We start from the raw sequence: 18990 nt of genomic DNA on the forward strand, positions 1-18990 counted from the left end.
TATTTCATGTTTTTTCGCCTACCACACTAATTAGTAGACTAGTGGCGATGGGTACACACCGTGTTATGTTAAAAAATTGTGCGAGATAAAGATATTAAATATATGGAATTGTTCAATTTATATTCAATCATAATAATAATAACAACAGCGACAAACACGTTATATATATGTGTGTGATACCACTCTGGAAGAGCTAAAATTCTAACCTTGTGTCAGGACCTACGGCTCAAGGGACAGTCTCCGATAAACAATTTCTATGACACGTAGGCCCTCCCAAAAGTAACGGAAGCGTGCAAAGGTTTCCTCGAGTTGGACGGAGATTGGCCCTTGAGTGCAAAGGCAGAAAGAAGCTTGATTACAAGACCCACCCGTCGAGCAGGTATGAAAGTCGGTCTTAGTGATCCGACGGTGCCGAGTGAAAATATCATCGCTCAATGGATAAAAGTTACTCTAGAGATAACATGCATTACTATATTCAATAAAATTAAATGTAAATCGTGACATGATTTTTTACACATCATACTCTATTAAATATGTATTAGGATTAAATATGTGAAAGAATAGTTTTAAATTTTAAAAAAATATTCATAAAATATGGTTAATATTCGACCATCTGACTTTATTAACCTTATAGATATACTGAGATGATAAACTATATTAAATAAAAATGTAAAACTTAATTGTACTTTCACGATAAATTTTACAATTTTTCATTTGTTCTCGCTAAATCCAGCTTGATTAATTAGATAACAAAATAAATATGATATAATAAATTGAAATATAAATATAATATAACAAAAAAATTAAATTTAGATATTGTTAAACTTAAACCAAACTAGAAATCATACATTTTCATCCTTCCCATTCGACAGTACCTAAATAAAGTAATCGAAATTAATATTAACCTGTAAATAAAAGTGCTAATCTCATGAATCAATCTTTTATTTGAAAACTCCTGGTAGGTGAAGTGAAAACACGCTTTTTTACTGCGTAGCTCGTAACTCGTGAGAGGCACGAAAATTGAAATAGTACACTATGCAGAGTGGGAGCATCGTTACTCACCACTATATATATACGAGATATCCACCAAACTTTCAGTGCTTACCATTTGCAACTGTTGCTCACTTTCTCGTTTCTACCGCCCGTTTCTTTAGGTATCCCGGCATTTACGTTTGATGAGATGATGCAAAATATCGATACTGAATTGTTTGTGTTTGTGTCCTTTTTGGTTTCTATGCTTGGGAATGGATCTAATTTTTGGATCGGTGATGCATTTTTAAGCTTTCTCTGTACTAGATCGTATTGCGTGACAGAGATCTGCAATTTTGCTCGTATAATATCGTGTGAGTGAATGAATTGATGTGTCTGTTGTGTTAATTGCGCGATAAGAATATCGTTTTGTTTGTGGATCCATGACAAGTCGGGAGTATATGTCACCGAATGTTTACTCAGTGATGTAATGTTGTATCGTAAGCTTCTTCTTTTGTTTTTGTCTTTTTTTGGTAAAATTAAAGCTCGTGCTGCATGACATGTTCTTCTTATATAATATGTAGTCTTCGATCGAAATAATTTTTTTTGATACTTCAAACAGAATCTAAACAAAGGCTAAGTTGATCATGGCTCCAGCAGCAGCAGGGGATTCAATTAAGCCTAGAGGTATCTTTTTACTATATATACATGCTATTGCAAGCGTTCGTTGCTTCCATCCCTCGGCTTTCTTTTACTGCGTTTGGGCACTCGTGTGTTTTTCTGCTTAATCTTGTTGATTTGGTTTTCCAGTCTTTCAGTTTAATGTTTTCCTCAGTTTCCTTTCTTCGTTAAAATATTGCTATTCTTTGTGCTCAAGACTCTTCTGAGAAGCTATTTTGCTCCTATCAAAAGAAATTTTTGATAGGAAACAAATAATGTTGATATCAACAAAAATTGATATGGTGAAGAATAAAAATATTTCATTAAAAATATATAGGCGGCGACTATAGGCTTTAATGTTCTGATTTGACTTCTCTAAACCTGGACTTGTTGAATGGTTGAATTGTTTTGGTCGAGAGGATTTAGAACTCTTGAATACTTTGCGAAGTCTTGGCTTTCTCCCTCTCTGGTGGGTATCATTCTGGTTCAAATTGTCAATTCTTGTTATCTCCAATGTGTCTGAAAATGAAGAAGAATCATTCCTGTTTATAGCCACAGGCCCATAGCCTTCAAACCTTACAAGATTTGATTAATGGACCACTTGGTTTTATACTGACTGTCATTAATAAATCTATGGATGGATTTTTTTTTCAATTACTGTTATGTCTTGCACTCTTGCCGATCTATTAAAATCTTGAGGTGCATAGCAGTAATAATTTTTAACAATTCACTACCTTTGAGAATAAGCATTCTAAATTTTATCTGGTTTCTTTTTATCTGATGCAACATATTTATCTTTTGAACCGTGAATTCTGCTAATAAACACTTGCTACTACATATTTGCTTGCTTTCATCTGATATATGAAATATTAATAGATGTCTGCGTCGTTGGAGTTGCCCGGACACCAATGGGTGGATTTCTTGGTTCTCTTTCGTCATTATCAGCAACAAAGCTTGGTTCTATAGCGATTGCAAGTAACATTAGAAACCTCTACACGCTATCTTTGAAATGGAAATGTGATGCTTTTGATTATAAGATTTGTTGTTTCTTAATAATGTTGTTTTCACCTTCTGGATTTTAGGTGCTCTGAAGAGAGCAAATATTGATCCATCACTTGTACAAGAAGTTTTCTTTGGAAATGTACTCAGTGCAAACTTAGGACAGGCTCCTGCCAGGCAGGCGGCATTAGGTGCAGGGATCCCGAACACGGTGATCTGTACCACAGTCAACAAGGTCTGTGCCTCAGGGATGAAAGGTTGGACACACATCAATTGATGCTTGAACAAAAATTTACTAGTGCATTTATCCAGGAGAATGTAAAATATTCCTTTTTCACTACAGCAACAATGCTTGCTGCACAAAGTATCCAGTTGGGCATCAATGATGTTGTTGTGGCTGGTGGCATGGAAAGCATGTCTAATGTCCCAAAGTACTTGGCAGAAGCAAGGTTGGTACTCCAGAACAAAGTGGCTTGCTTTGTATTTCTCTTGCAACTTCTCAGTAAAAATGATCCTTGGATTGAAATCGAAACTGCAATCTGCTTCTGTATTTTCGGCATTTTTATCAAGCCTGTGTTATTATCATTGTACTTTTTCATATTCTTGTATAACTTTGACCAAAGATTGATGGTTGTCCTGAAGCCAGCTTTGATATAAAGCACCACTGATTTCTTAAACAACAAAAAACTTCGTTCTTTTTTGTATTACTGGTAGAATGATTGGCAGATGATTAGAGTTTTGCGTCCATGTGATTGAATTTGTGTAAATATTTGCTGGATCTCTTTATATTTCAGGAAGGGATCACGACTTGGACATGATTCCCTTGTTGATGGAATGTTGAAAGATGGATTATGGGATGTTTATAATGATTTTGGCATGGGAGTTTGTGCTGAATTATGTGCTGAACACCATAATGTTACTAGAGAAGAGCAGGTTCATTTATATTATTCCTTTGGATATATCTGATCTAGTCTATATCAAAAAAAATACCGCAATGTTTGTTTTGTGTTGGGAAGTTTGGGAGATAATGCTTTAGGAGAATAAAGTATGTGTTTGGTTTTTTAGAGAAATCACAATAGCAGGACAAAATAATTTAAAATAGTATATTTTACATTTTAATATAACCTAATAATAGAATGTTCTTGGAAATGGCCAAAGCTTTAGTTAACAATAATGATTATATGGGGAGATTCATGTGACAACGAGGGAAATTTTGATTTGGGAGAAAAGAAGGATACTATGTGTTTATATTCTTGGGGTGAGAATTTGTTTTCGGAAACAAACTTAGTGTATTCATCTAATCTATTTGCATCTAATCTTTTTCACGGAGATCTTGGTTAAGTCCCCCACCATCTGCTACTTTATTTTGTTTATAAATTTCACCGCCTTCTTTGGTGGTTTTTAAAAAGTCTATTCATAAAGGGAAAATAGGTGACTATACTGAACAATTTTGCTTTCATTCTTTGATTTTATTAGTTAAAAAATATGCCGCTTATGTCCAGAGGAGTTGATACTTAAACACTCAATCTCACAGGACAATTATGCAGTTCAGAGCTTTGAGCGTGGAATTGCTGCTCAAGATGGTGGTGCTTTTGCATGGGAGATTGTTCCTGTAAGATAATAAGATAATAGTTTGTTGATGTAACTCATCTTTTTTTCTTTATTGTGCATTATAAACGTAATCTTGTGCTTGCAGGTTGAAGTGTCTGGGGGTAGAGGAAAGCCGTCCACAATTGTTGACAAGGATGAAGGTTTGGGAAAGGTGAATTCACCCATCTGTTCTTTTCTTTGAATACATTGGAGCACAAGGTTTTCTCTTTCGGTTAAGCCTAGACTTCTCTTAATTTGGTCACTGTCGTCAACCCACTCCTTGACAAGTGTCCAACATAAATATCAGAAATTTTTTAAGGTCTATTAAGTAATCAAACACTTTAAAGGATATCCAAGGAGTAAAGGTGGTAGTTAAAAATTTTAGGGTCACATTTTTGACCAAACAAAAGTCAATCACTATGTCCAAGAAAAAAAGACCATTCCCGCCTTCCCCCCTCCTGATGTGGTAGAGATTTTCTGCAACTGTTGCGCCTCCAAAGAAAAAAGCAGTTTTTTCATAGGAAATATGGATGGGCATCCACCCTCAAGTTAGAAAGATGAAGAGTGTTATCTTTTGTGTGTGTACATCCATATGCTAGATTCTCATGATTTATACCTGCATTTCTTCATAAAAGAGATTGTTTTTATTAACTGTTTTATATCCTGTCAGTTTGATGCTGCAAAATTGAGGAAACTGAGACCAAGTTTTAAGGAGACAGGTGGTACAGTAACAGCAGGCAATGCTTCTAGCATAAGGTCTTTTTGAGCTTCATCACTTTGTGCTGTACTACAATGTAACAAAATGGAGATTTTATAACCTCTTTTAGTGAGAATGGTTGAAAATCCTTGCCTCTTCTATATTAATTATGGATTGAAGCATAACCTCACATTTAATTTTACACTACTTTTCTGTATGGCTACATGATTATTTTCGGCTTTTGACGCTGTTTTCATTGGTTGCAACTTGCAAGTAAAATGGGGTAACAGAACTAAGTGTTTCATTGCAATTTCCTTGGAAATATCAGTAATTGATATAAACATACTGATATTCCTTTCAATTTTATTCAACGAATTTCATGTTTACTGCAAATGTGTCACTTTGATTTAACAAAGGGACTGAATCCAATGCTAACCGGTCTTCCACAATCATGCTAATTATCTTGCGTTGGGTAGTTTAAATTCACATTTAAGCCTTGTTTCTCAGAATGTTGAATGGTACTTTCTTTGTTTAATCAACGGTTGACATGAAATTTTATTTTCAGTGATGGTGCTGCTGCTCTCATTTTAGTCAGTGGAGAGAAGGCTGTGAAGCTTGGTCTGGATGTCATTGCCAAGATCTCAGGATATGCTGATGCTGCTCAGGTAATCTTGTGTGTTTATGACCTTTGAAAGGATCTAAAAAATTTGTTGTTCTCATTTTAAGTCTCTAAAAATGGGAGCACATTATTGCAGGCACCTGAACTATTTACAACTGCACCTGCACTTGCAATTCCAAAAGCAATTTCAAATGCTGGGTTAGAAGCATCTCAAATAGACTATTATGAGATTAACGAAGCCTTTGCAGTATGCCATTAAGCACCTTCATTTGCCTAAGTGAGAAAATAGTTTGCTGACTTTGAATCCGTTGTTCTTACTTAGTGCTCTACCTTGTGATCCTCGTGTAGGTTGTTGCTCTTGCAAATCAGAAGCTTCTTGGTATTGGTCCTGTGAGTGTTCCATCTTCAAACTTTCTCAACTCCTCCACTAAATTCCGCTCTTTACAAAATGTCATCTTTCCGTTTGGCCATATATCATGTAACTACCAACCTTGAAATTAGTGATGAAATATTTTGAAGGAAAAAGTTAACATTCATGGTGGAGCTGTAGCCTTGGGCCATCCTCTAGGTTGCAGTGGAGCTCGTATCCTGGTCTCACTTTTGGGGGTATATTTTCCCTTTTGCCAAGTATTCAATTAATTTGCACTATTCTTCTTGCAATTTGTGTGGCTACTGGTAGGTCATCAAATGAGGAAGTGCTATTTGCATATTACAATGTTGCTGGAACAAGATAACATGCAAAATTCATTAAAATGATAAAATATTGTTGTCTTAGGTATTGAAGCAGAAGAATGGTAAATACGGCGTTGGTGGTGTTTGCAATGGAGGAGGAGGTGCTTCAGCCCTCGTTGTAGAGCTTCTGTAACCAGATACCCAGCTTTTTTGGTAAGTATGAGGCTTAATCTGCAATAGTTTGGCTCTATGGAAGAAATGGACACTGAAGCATCTATATTTGTTTGTAACATCTCCAGTTTAGATTTGCACGTTTTTTTATTATCGAGTGAGTTGAATAAATTGTACTTGATTGTTGAAGCTAATTAATGTTTTAATGGCAAGTGAATCGACTAGTCACAATTATGTGGGCATTTAATAGCAGACTCGTTAAACAGATATTGGAACTACTACTTCATCTCGAGAACATGTACTTCCACTTATTTATTTATTTATAAAATAACAATAAAGATGGACAAGTAATATGGTTATAAAATAGATAAGATCGTTCTTAAAATTAAGTAATTTCAAGTATTAATAAATGCTGACTCGGTTCGTTGTGTAATCCAAATAATATAGTTATAAAATAGATAAGATCGTTCTTAAAATTCAGTAATTTCAAGTATTAATCAATGCCGACTCGGTTCATTGTGTAATCCAAAGAGTTTGCAAATCACGACTTTATCTAAGTGCAAACAAATTGAAATCTCCTGCAAACTTTCTAAAGAACTCACATGGGGTCCAAAATGCCGTAATGTGTTAATAACATATTGGTAAATATATTAATAAATAATTAAACTGGCCACCTCTTGTTATATACTGTATTATCCATTAATCTTAACATCATGCGAACATAGTTTTATCTCCAATGGATTCCGAAACGTAGAAATTACGAAACAATTTTATGGTAGAGTACTATCAAATGACTGAACATTATATCTGGATCATCATTTATACAGAAGAAAATCTCAAGAAAGATCATAATATACGGCAGATAAACCCTTAGCCTCATCAACACTTATCTATAAGCCATAAAGTACATACAATTTGCAGATAGTAGCCAACTCAAATGCTACATATGATTTCTCAATTGAAAAACTTTCTGAAGCCGTTGAAAATCTTGAGAGCCCTCAATTCGCCACTTCTAATATCTCTCAACCTCCTTCTCAGTATCTGGTGAAAAAAACAAAAGGAAGTTGACGATCAATGATCATCACATCAGTAAGAAACAACAAGAAGAATATCAACTTTATATTCTGCATAGGGTTGGTTGCAAGCAAGTTCAAGTAGCTCGAATAGCAACTTGAGTTCAGCAGGAGTATCTATGTTCAAAGCTCAAATACTCAAGCTTGAGCTATTGTGTTTTTTTTTGAAAAAAAAAACATATAATTAACATTTTACCATTTATCTTTTTCATAAGTTACATGTGTTTAACAATTTAGGTTTATATAATTTAAGGATACTCTAGTTAATGTATTGCCACACTCGAGCTAGATTGATACTCAAAAAAGTCGAGCTTGAGTGATGTTAAAAATCCTAGAATCAAGCCCGAGCTTGAAAATTACTCCTCAACCAAACTCAAGCATTGAATTTGAGGCCGAGTTGAGCTCGAATGCACCAACCCTGTTGAAGCATATGTATCAGTGCTTTGTGCACTTGCAAAAATGAAATGATTAACATTAAATACGGCAGTATGTTCTATTGATAAATGATGTTGAATCCAAAGTCATCTGCTATGACATTGTTTGAACATTGAAAAGAGGGATGATTATACGTATTATCTGTGCTTCATGCATTTGAAAAGTAATCAAATGACAGATTATATGTATATTCTGTGCTCCGTGCATTTGAAAAGTGATAAAATGACGATCAAGGAAAATACGAATATAAATTTTTCAGAAGAACTATTGCTTTAAAATAGACAGAAAAAATATGCAGGATTTGAGTACTCCCAGTTAATGTATTATTTTGTTTAGATTGTTAAATAAAAGAAGCTGTTAGCCGTCAAGATCAAGAGACTTCTTACATATTGTGCCCGGAACAATATTCTTTGTTCGCTTGTACATAAATCCACTGCTAGCTGTTTCAAGAACACTTTTCGGTTCAAGAGTTTTGGATTTGTCACATCTAAATCCATTGTTCCACTTTCCTGTCATATAAAAGGTAAACCGAGTAATCTATTAGAACATATATTTAGTGAAAAACCCTAATATACACTTGCCATAAAACGCTGTTTAATTATTGCTTTGGAAAGAATATAATGCACTTACTTGAAGAAACTTGGAATACTTGGATATACCAGTCTCACAAGCATCCAAAATAAATTGCAGTGCTTCTTCTTCTATTTCAGGATATCTTGTATCCTTCTTCGATGTAGTCTTGTTTGATGCTGCAGCAGCCATCTGTAAACGTTTGTTGTGAGAGTTCTCTTATTATCAAAACCTACGGTCTTTATCATGCACGTGGCACCAGTCAGATCATGTTGATCTTTTGGAGGTCCTATATAAATCTATCTAGATCCCGTCCAAGTCATCCTACTTCATTAAGGTGCAAGTCTGATTGAACCAGTTCATAAGTCTATTGAGTCACTCAACACAAGCTCAATTGAGTTTGAGGTGTTTCGAGATTGAGTTCGAGTTCACATTTACCTTTTTAAAAGCTCTTGAGCAGGCTCACAAGTTTAATACTACATTTGTAATAATTTTATAATAAAGTTTTTACAACACAGTTCGTAAAGTTCACGAGCTTGCCAAACAACCCATGAGCCAGCTCGCGAGCTCAAGATCTTATGCTGAAACTTCTCGGTGTTGAGCACAATGAGTTTAGCTCGAGTTTGATTTTTAAGTCAAGCTTGAGCATGTGAAATGGCACAAGCTCAAGTTACTTACACTTCCTAACTTTCAACGTAGCGATGCTCGTGTGCTTGTGTTGAGTATGGCAAGGACAAAAACGCACTCAGATAGTTCATCTGACCTCATCAAACTGGCTTCTCATACTCGGTGGGCTTACAGCTAGACAAGCATATGCCATCAATTCCACCGGCCAACCTGTTATTTGTAAGGGATAACAATGTGACCTGTTAACAGCAGATGGTAATTCACAGATGAGTATCTTATTGAGGAATCGTATAGAAAACATATTTTTTATATGAACTTTTGTTCCAGCAAGAAAAATGAGAGTCATTTTCAAGCACTAACGCTGATAGGCCCTGCTTCTTCAAAGCTTCAAATTTCTCGTTGTAACATTTGTCTGATTTTTTTATTGACAATGACAACTCAACCGAGTCACGAGGATTGGTGCCTTCTCGAGGAACAAATCCATAGGAAAGCAAAAGCTCTCCATTAGATTTCCTTCCATACGATATAAAAACCTGCATAAAACCATGCACAACTTACATACCAATGACACTATTGCCTCATGTATGATCTTATCATCTGATATATAAAAGAAAATCTGATTATCTTCTATGCTTGAAGATTTCTGTGATCATTCAACAAAAGAAGGGAATTTACCCTGAAAAAACCACAAGTCTATGACTACAGATTATCTGGCACGCATAAAGTTTCAAATAGAAATATGGAGCAAACTCTTAAAGAGAACCCAAACATATTTAACTCAACCCCTATCCCACGGTCTTAATAGTAAAACAGATGAAAAAAGGGTAAGCTACAAAAACGCCCTCGTATTTTTTAAAATTTTCAAAAAACCCCATGTGAAATATCAAAGAAAACCGCTTACACTTTTAATCTGAAGGTGAAACCCCTAGAAAAAAATTAACTAAGTTATCCTATGTTAAATTTTAAGCTCAAACTCGTATATGAAAATTTAACGAGCTACAAACCCCATAAATTATTTGTAACTAAAACTTCTCTGAAACATACTTTTTGTGAAACATGTATTTTTAAGTGTCCATACATGGATGTATGCGAAAACTGAAGTGTCTGAAATTTAAAATGATTTTCGAATGTATCAGGAAAATATATACAACTCTTTCTTTCTTGTTCATAACAAATTAAAAGTTTCAAAGATTATTTAAAGATTGATTTTGCCAAAATCAAATAGAAAAAGAAATATATATTTTATTGCATTCAGAACGCCAATTTAAACCTAGAAATTTTTTACGTTTTTTATGTAATTTCATATATAGGAGCTTAAAAAAATGTGTACCACAAATAATCATGGTAGGAGATCTCAACTACAAATTTATTAAAACAAAAGGGGTTTTAGCTAAATATATTATTGCATAGGGGTTTTAGCTAAAAAAATAGCATTACAAAGGGGTTTTAGCTAGTTAGTTTTTAGCAGGGGGTTTCAATTTTTACATTATTGACTTTTCATCAAGGGAATTTATGAAATATAAAAAATAACACATGAAAGGTTGATGCAATTTATCCAGGAAAAATTGAACATGAATGAATGAGAAAATATTTTGATCTCTTTTACTAAAACTACATCGATTCATTTTAATGGAAAGCAATTGTTTTACCAAAATTATTTAAATCATGATAAAAACAGCAATACATGGACATTGGGAATGAACATAAGCAAAATGGCATACGATATCCGAAAGGATCGAGTTATTCCTGAAATTGGTTACTCATGAATGTTGATAAAAATGATAATATTAACACGCTGGTAGCTCGTACCTGCTCACCTGGCTGATAAGCTCGATCTGTAGTGAACACAACTCCCTGAGAAGATTTATCGTAATCTAGAAATGTTTCCACCTAGATCAATAAAATAATCCATCAAAATTATAGTTCACGTCAAGTTCGTTTAGGGGAACCAAAAAAAAACAGTGATACCTCACAACTATGATTCAGCATATCTGCCCAAGGAACCAAAGCAACCCTTCCATCCATGGATGGTAACCGGACCTATTTCCATATCAACCATAATTTTCATGGATTTGAGTTCAACTAGACAAATCTAAGAATAACAACATAATTGCATCTTACAAGGAGCATAAAAACCTTATCAATCTATCTATTTTCCCTCCACTTCCTTTAACCTCTCGTTCTCCCTCTGTCTCTGTTGGTGTGCGATTGTACAAATAAAAGCAATTTGAGATTAAACTGTAGCTTCCATAATAGAAAAATCACTTACCAAGCGAGAGAAAAGAATGCCAAATGACCATTTAAATGTCTCCATGTTGAATACCTATTGTAACACCCATCACATGTATAAGCTCAATGTGTATACGCTAGAGCAGAAAAAATACAAGTTGCAAAAAAAAAAAAAAATTATAAAATTCTAGCGCAAACTCAAGCGCAACAAACAAAGCAAAGATAATAGGACAGTGAATACACATCGAAAGGGGAACATAACATTTGGAACTATCACTAATCATTTTGCAATTAACCAAAAAAGACATTATAATCAATGGCATGGCCATAACTAATAACCAATTATCTTTTTATCTTCTCTTTGAACAAGAGTTTAGGACAAGGGCATGGGAGAGTTGAGCCTGACTCTTGCACCCCATTTATTTCTCTAGTTTCCATAATTTTGTCATATGAAAACTTAATATTTATCCAACAAAAAACTGATAAATGGTTTACAAATTTCAGTGTCACATATATAACCATTATAATGGATGCATACCTCTTCTGGGAATAAACTAGGATGCTTGGAAAATATCCTGAGTCTCAAGTCATTATACCTGCATAAGATATTATGATGTAATGAAGCAATAAGCAAGCACAAAAAAATTATTGAACCTTAAGTTTCATTATATAGTAATAAAACAGTGGTAACAAAGTAGATCCATATGTAGTTCATGTGCAGAGAAATAGAGAAAAGAAGCCATACGTTCCAGTAACATCATTGATCCTTTCAATTGCCCGTTGTCTTATCTGCGAGGCTTCAAGATATCTGTCTAGCTCTGAGCGTGTCCTGAAATTACATGGAGTTGCTGTAGAGAAACCTTCTGAGCCTGGAGCAAACATAATATTGAAAGAAAACAAATATCCTTCAGACCACCAAATAAAGCTTACCAGTACAGAAGTGAATATGGTTGTCTCGGTAAGGCTGATATGTAGTTACTCCATTTTGAAGAGTTTGTTAGACTTGCTTCACTAATCAAGTAGGTGGCAAGCAGTGGCCAATCTGGTACGCTGTACTGTTTTAGTACCTTACCTGCCTCTTGACAGCTCCACTCCTGTCATTCACGGCTCCAAAACCAGAGTAGGGATAAGTCGGTAATACAGACAGACAGACTATGTAATAAAAGAAAATTAATTCAATTGCAGGAAATAATCTAATTATTAAAGAATTAATGAAGTTTCTTGGCGGAAGAGGCTATCTCACTAGGTTATACAAGCAAAATTTCAAATAACCAGCTGCTCAGATGAAATACTAGCAGTGAGATAATGATATTATTTGAAAAGCATTTATTTAATGGTAAATTGCTATTGATTTTTAAATTTTAAACACTTATGCCCAGGATTTTTATATAGCCTCCACAAATCAAATACCAAGAAGACATTATGGTGTGCAGTTTTCTTCAGAAATTATCTGTGAAATTTACTCCACGAATGGTTGCATTCAAAATGCACATTGTCATAAACTCAATGGTCAGAAGACAGTATACGGATAGAAACCCTATACACTACATCACTACACATATTCCATCTCAGATACATGATAATCTCTTATACAAAAAATTTCATTTTTACAAAGCATCATAACTAGGGAGGCTAGTTTTCTTTCATTCTCCTCCTTAAAACACTCAAATATATTGCAATCAAGGAGTTAAGTAACATCTCCACCAAATCAATTAACCACGCTCAAACTCAAGAGTGAAAAAAATCCAAATTTTCCTAAGACTGAATCAATCAAAACCCAAAAAGAGAGAACCATCAAAACGTACAGAATCAGCAGTGATGAAGAGCGATGGAGGCACAAAAAGCAGTTTTTCACCCTTCCTAATATTCTTCATAGCCACCAGGCCCCGCTCCCCTACTTGGACTTTCTGTATGGCCATCTTCTGGCGAGGCAGGCCACAGTCCGACAGCCATTGCTGCAGAGCGGAAGCGTTTTGTACCGAGTCAATATCGCAACCCCACGTAACGGCGGTGGTTCCGGCTGCACTCTCACTGTCAGTAGCGGCCGTATATAATGATGAGCACCGAATCCTGTGGAATCTTTTGACGGAGCAGTAGTAGTGGGAAAGATTTTTGGTTCTGCAGTGAGATGGGTTCTGGGAAAAGCTGGGAATCAGTGTCGTTTGGAGGATTCTTGAAGCATCGGCCATGGCCATGCTTTGCTTGGTTACTGATACGACTGTTTCACCTTATCCTCCTGTTTGCACATGATGACTCGCCCGGAGTGTCTGATTAAAGTTCTTTTAAAAAAATATAAAAATTTAACAGCAATGATGTAATAGTGAATTGTGAAACATAGGGTGCTGAAATATCGAAATTTTGGTATATTGTATATATTTTATGATATAAATTTTATATCGTTTTTAACAAAAAAATTTGGTATATTAAAATTTCGGTACGGTATCGATATTTATTTTTTTGCAAAAAAATTCGGTATATTAAAATTTCGGTACGGTATCGATATTTATTTTTTTGAATTATATACCGTTTTTAACAAAAAAAAATCGGTATCTCGAAATTTCGATACGGTATCGATATTTATTTTTTAATACCGAAAAATTTCGATACGATATACGATATTATTAAAAAAATCGGTATATCGTACTGAACCAAAGCCAGTGAAACAAAATAAAATTGTGGTGTTAACATGATATCAATTAATGTTTGGTTTTTAGGGGCAAAAAGGAGACTTTTTGTCTTAAATAATAATACCTATGCTTACTTAAAGAACTTAAGAGTAATCACTGTCATTGTATATTTTTACACTCATCTCAAATTATAATTTTTTTATTCAATAAAAATATCATAAAAATCATTTAGTAAATTGCATCTAATAATAATAATAATAAGTTGTGATTTTGAATAATGATCAGTAACATAAATTTCACTTATCTTGTAATATTGGTTGCTTTAATGAGCAGCCTAATTTTAAAACAAAAACAACCAACCAAAATCTTCGTGTTTACCAACGACCCTCCAAAAAATGTTACGATCAAACTAATGTTTTCAAGTAAACTCCGATTTAATAGATGATACCGTATATAGCGACCATACTAAAGCCCATTCGACTTTTAGATGTTATTTGAGTTCAGCTGTTTTCTTCTCTCTCCTCAAATACTCTTCAAGTCTTCATTGGAAAACAAAAAACAAAACCAATCACAAAAAGATTCCCAAATGGAAAAGTTAATATAGAACATCAACCATCATATCACCACATAAAAAATAAAATGCAAAGTGATGCCTGATCATATTTTCTTGAATGATAAAAAGGACATGTGATTTAAGTCGATACATAATGTTAAAACAAAGAACACTCGAGGAATACATATCATGGCATTGCTTTCCTCTAGTATTATAGTTCATAGTATCAAAACATTTCATGAACAATATATTTCATTGATTGTCACCCCGGTTGAATAGGCGAGAAACAAGACCAACCCTCCACCAAGGTGTCATGGGAAATTCCTCTTTCTTGAGGGATATAAGAGTAGGCAGACCACTCCGTCCTGTGTCAACCACCGAGGCAACCTCTTTCCTACCTGTTGCCAAGGGCCTGCAGTTTATATTACAAAAAAGTTCAGCAGGGCAAGCTCAGGAGAAGTGTCATTGAATTGTATATAGTTCAGAGTTATAGGGATCTTCCAATGATCATGCTTAATTAGAGATCATGATGCAACTTATTGATGATTCTCAAGCTGTGTTCATTCAAGGACGATTCATTGTGGATAATATACATTGGGCTCAAGAATTGCTTCTTCACTATACCAGGAAAGTGGAAACTTGTATCACTTTTTTTTATAGTAAACTAATTTTATTATAATAATTAGAGGTTACACCATATCTGCGGATGAGTAATCCGCAGCAATTCTACAAACAAGAGATGTACTTTAAAAGAGGTTTTATAGAAAGCTTATGATCTATCCATTGGGATTATCTTAGAGAGGCAATGACTTGTTTGCAGGTTGTTAAAGAAACTCAACTCTCTAGGTAGCAAACCTAACTTCAAACACCACCCCAAATATGCTCTTCTGAACATCACACATTTGGTCTACGCTGACGATATGTACTTTTCTCGAGGAAGGATGTAGATAGTGAAATAAGGATTACGATGTGTCCGAATGAGTTCAGGCATCCCACTGGGTTGAGAGCCAACTTCCAAATCAAACATCTATTTAACGGGTGTAGATGATTTGGTCAGATATGAAATATTGCAAATAACGGGCTTTCAAGTAGGGGTTTTCCCTTTCAGATATCTTGGCATTCCCATAGCCTCGGAAAAACTGTGTGCTCTGAATTACAACGTTCTGGTAGACAATATATTGGATCAAGGCCAAAGAACACTTTATTTCTGTAGGCAAACTTGAGCTTATAAGAATTGTCATCCAAGGGATTGAGTGCTTCTGGTTATAGATCATACCTATCCCCTTTGAAATCATAGACAAAATCTATTCGCTGTGTAGGAAATTTATGTGGACAAGTAATCATATGTCTAAGGATGTAAACGAACTAAACCGCTTGCGAGCTACTTGGCTCGGTAAAAAACTTGTTCGATATCATTCATTAGGCTTATCGAGCCGAACTCGACAATTTTATTGAATGGAGCTCGAGCTTAAGGATATTTGGCTCGTATATGTTGAGCTCAAACTCGACTAGTTTATTGGGCCTTGAGTGTACAATAATAACTTGCATTGTCCACATCGAAATTTGCGTGGCACAAGGGAGATGATATAAAATGAGAAATTTACCCCCTTAAATTATCATATCTTAGTTGACCTTTTGGCTAAAAATGTTCGACGAGCTCGAAAACGAGCTTCTTTAACGAGCTCGAAAATGATCTTGTTTAACGATCTCGAAAACAAGCTCATTTAATGAGCGGAGCTCGAGCCAGCCTCGTTAAACATGATAAGCGAGCCGAGCTATTCAGTTGCTTAATAATTTAAAACGAGCCGAGCTCGAGTCTCAGGATAAAAGCTCAAATCGAGCTTGAGCCCATATAAACCTTAAACAAGCCGAGCCAAACAGTCTCACCTCGTTTACATCCCTACATCCGCCGATTGCTTGTTCCGCCTTTTACAGTTCAAAAGAAAATGGTGCTATGGGATTACGAGACTTGAGATCGTGGGATAATGCTCTACTTGCAAAGACATTTTGGAACATTCATAATAAAAAAGATACCACGTGGATCAAATGGATAAATCGAGTTTTTCTTCGGAGGATAATTAATTGGGACAGAGGGGTACATCAAAATGACTCTTGTTTTGATTTGTGATGGGTTCTCGGTTCACGTTTCAGTGGATTATTCTATAACTGGATGATTCTATAACATTGATGAATAGTTGGTTTGATGGAAAGAATGATTTATGTAAAGGTTAAACTGACCTCGGAAGCCCCTAGTTTGGAAGAACTGTTTGATACCAAAGCATAAATTCTATGTATGGTTTTTTGCTCATCGGAAGTTTCTAACTAGGGATGGACAACCTTATGTAGTGGAGAAGAAATGTATTCTTTGTGTTGATGATAATTATTGTTTTGATCATTTGTTTTTCTGTTGCCACTTCGCAAAACCTCTGTAGACGAAAATTCGAGAATGACTAGAAAAAAACAAACTCATGGGCTCACATCAAGTACTGTTAAAGGTTTTCAGAGGGGTCTATCGAGGTACTTCTTCCCTGGCAAAGATGCAGGCTTTCTATGAATGAATCTCAGAGGGTGAATGACATCTTTCGCAAAATACATATTTTTATTCAATGTTGAATGAGGTTTTGAGTAATCTTTGTATGTTTGAAGTTAATGGTTAGTTGTTAAATTGAAATTTGAAGGAGTTGATGTTCTTTTACTTTTCTGGACATACCTAATGTATTTGTATCATTACCTTTTTTACCTTAAAATATGTTCCTTCATGTAAAAAAACGAAAGAAGTCATAGCATAAGATACTTACACCGGAGGAACCACACCCTCGTAGGCAAAGGTTGACACTCCTTGTCGCTGCTTGTGCTTGGGATTCACAGAGCACAAAACATAAACACGCCCACGTCGTTTCACTGTCCGACAAAACTCGCACATTTTTTTAACTGAAGAGCGCACCTTCATTCTGTAAATAGATGACAGGCAATATTATTACATTAAAAAGGGGTAGGTGATTTATCATGGGAACGGTGGAGTTCAAGCATTTTAGGGATTCTGTAATGTAGTAAGAGAGATAAATAAAACTATCTAACCAAAGTTGCCAAATTTATGTCTACCCCAACTTTCAATAATTATTAAATCAATCCCAAAAATCCATCTTTAGCAGTGGACTGTCGGCACATACTACAAAAGAGCAAATTACATACCACTTTTCTGATGGTCAATGTGCAAAGTTCAAACTGTAGTTGGTGATGGAAGTTTACTACTTTCATGACATAGAGATAGAGATATATCACCTTGTAACCAACCAAATTGTCACAACTAACTTTCAGCTCAACATCACGCAATGGAGAAGTTCTAGGCGATTCCAAACATGTCATCACTCTCCTAAATATGTTTTTTGGCAACTTAAAGCAACATCATATGAGAATATTCTTAAAAAAAACAGCATTTGAGAAAAGATAACAATCCCGCTTCGAGCAAATTCATTTATATTCCACCAAGTATGGAGATTGAAGATTTTCTCCTCGTACTTATATTTTTTAAACAGGAAGCCTAGTTTAATCATGGCGATGCTTCAAAAGACTACATCGTGTTTATCAACTAATGCACGAAAAATAAAATTTGACAACATCGAGAATTTAGAAATCAAAAGTACAAAAAAGAAATAAAAAGAACGACTCCTCTGCAATCACACCAAAAAATTTCACTGGATTAAGCAATTGATTACCAAGGCAGGTACGAAAATTCATTAATCGACCTCTCTTGTATGATATAATTGCTTAAAAGCACATTTTTTTTGTATAAAATTAAAAGAACACTTCGCGACAAAAGCAAATGGGCATCATCTCACACTAAACACGGTAATCAGCTAATAATATTATGACCCACGTAAATTCAATTTCTAATGAAGTTCCAGGACTAGACATGAATGAAAACACCACAACAAAAAACCAATCTGAAATCTCAGCAGAAAAGGAACCTTTTTTCGAAAACAAGATTCTTGATAGATTTAGTGCTCTATACGTTTAAACTTTTTAAATCGATGAACCGAATAGTACCTTAAATCTTGAAGCTTTTTAACAAGATGTTCCAATGGAGAATCGAGGGAGCGAGCGTAAGAGATGAAAGTGAGAGGATTGAGAAAAATACAGGGCCCAAGTAGAGAATTAGAGGCCCATAAAAATGGACCAAGCCCAGAAAAGTTTTCTATCACACTATTTTTTCAATAAGTAAATATAAATTATTAATTATTATAATTATAAAATAATAAAACATGTAAACTGTGCATATCAATCATTCATAACCTAAAAAAACAGGTCTTTTGTGAGACGGTCTCACGAATTTTTATCTGTAAGACGGTCAACCTTACCGATATTCACAATAAAATAATACTCTTAGCATAAAAAGTAATATTTATTTATGGATGACCAAAATAAGAGATTTGTTTCACAAAATACAACCCGCGAGACCGTCTCACACAAGTTTTTACTAACCCAAAATACATGTAATT

At 34.8% G+C, this 18990-nt stretch overlaps 3 protein-coding genes across 3 annotated transcripts; 1 reads left to right on the forward strand and 2 right to left on the reverse strand.

Moving 5' to 3' along the window:
* The first annotated feature begins 1004 nt into the window (after window positions 1-1004).
* On the forward strand, window positions 1005-6616 carry LOC140809457 (acetyl-CoA acetyltransferase 2). The gene is made up of 14 exons (XM_073167091.1): window positions 1005-1154; window positions 1592-1656; window positions 2506-2604; window positions 2712-2885; window positions 2972-3077; window positions 3423-3561; window positions 4163-4240; window positions 4325-4390; window positions 4889-4974; window positions 5481-5580; window positions 5671-5781; window positions 5883-5924; window positions 6054-6140; window positions 6310-6616. Exons 2-14 carry the CDS (start codon window positions 1617-1619, stop codon window positions 6397-6399), a joined length of 1218 nt encoding a protein of 405 aa, XP_073023192.1. The 5' UTR covers window positions 1005-1154; window positions 1592-1616; the 3' UTR covers window positions 6400-6616.
* A 592-nt stretch (window positions 6617-7208) lies between these two features.
* Window positions 7209-13587, reverse strand: LOC140809262 (ribulose-1,5 bisphosphate carboxylase/oxygenase large subunit N-methyltransferase, chloroplastic). Its single transcript, XM_073166826.1, has 12 exons — window positions 13117-13587; window positions 12242-12405; window positions 12057-12140; window positions 11850-11907; window positions 11352-11405; window positions 11051-11122; window positions 10892-10972; window positions 9443-9615; window positions 9219-9321; window positions 8516-8647; window positions 8272-8394; window positions 7209-7418 (listed from the first exon to the last, which is right to left on the reverse strand). The coding sequence occupies exons 1-12, from the start codon at window positions 13504-13506 to the stop codon at window positions 7332-7334; spliced, it is 1521 nt and encodes a 506-aa protein (XP_073022927.1). The 5' UTR covers window positions 13507-13587; the 3' UTR covers window positions 7209-7331.
* A 936-nt stretch (window positions 13588-14523) lies between these two features.
* On the reverse strand, window positions 14524-18679 carry LOC140810607 (uncharacterized). Its single transcript, XM_073168458.1, has 3 exons — window positions 18539-18679; window positions 17290-17442; window positions 14524-14903 (listed from the first exon to the last, which is right to left on the reverse strand). Exons 2-3 carry the CDS (start codon window positions 17439-17441, stop codon window positions 14744-14746), a joined length of 312 nt encoding a protein of 103 aa, XP_073024559.1. The 5' UTR covers window position 17442; window positions 18539-18679; the 3' UTR covers window positions 14524-14743.
* Between the last annotated feature and the right edge of the window lie 311 nt (window positions 18680-18990).

This window comes from Primulina eburnea, chromosome 13 (genome assembly GCF_022965805.1).
Source record: "Primulina eburnea isolate SZY01 chromosome 13, ASM2296580v1, whole genome shotgun sequence".
NCBI lineage: Eukaryota > Viridiplantae > Streptophyta > Magnoliopsida > Lamiales > Gesneriaceae > Primulina > Primulina eburnea.

Bases quoted from the DNA above. Each gene is read 5' to 3' on its own strand.
- LOC140809457 (XM_073167091.1), top strand. From the start codon at position 1,617: ATGGCTCCAGCAGCAGCAGGGGATTCAATTAAGCCTAGAG. The intron at 2,605-2,711 runs GTAACATTAGAA...TCTGGATTTTAG, and splicing joins TGGTTCTATAGCGATTGCAA to GTGCTCTGAAGAGAGCAAAT. The intron at 4,391-4,888 runs GTGAATTCACCC...ATATCCTGTCAG, and splicing joins AGGATGAAGGTTTGGGAAAG to TTTGATGCTGCAAAATTGAG.
- LOC140809262 (XM_073166826.1), bottom strand. From the start codon at position 13,506: ATGGCCATGGCCGATGCTTCAAGAATCCTCCAAACGACACTGATTCCC. The intron at 10,973-11,050 runs GTATCACTGTTT...TTATTGATCTAG, and splicing joins TGCTGAATCATAGTTGTGAG to GTGGAAACATTTCTAGATTA. The intron at 8,395-8,515 runs GTAAGTGCATTA...TTTATATGACAG, and splicing joins AGTATTCCAAGTTTCTTCAA to GAAAGTGGAACAATGGATTT.
- LOC140810607 (XM_073168458.1), bottom strand. From the start codon at position 17,441: ATGAAGGTGCGCTCTTCAGTTAAAAAAATGTGCGAGTTTTGTCGGACA. The intron at 14,904-17,289 runs GTAAGTATCTTA...TATAAACTGCAG, and splicing joins GAGGGTGTGGTTCCTCCGGT to GCCCTTGGCAACAGGTAGGA.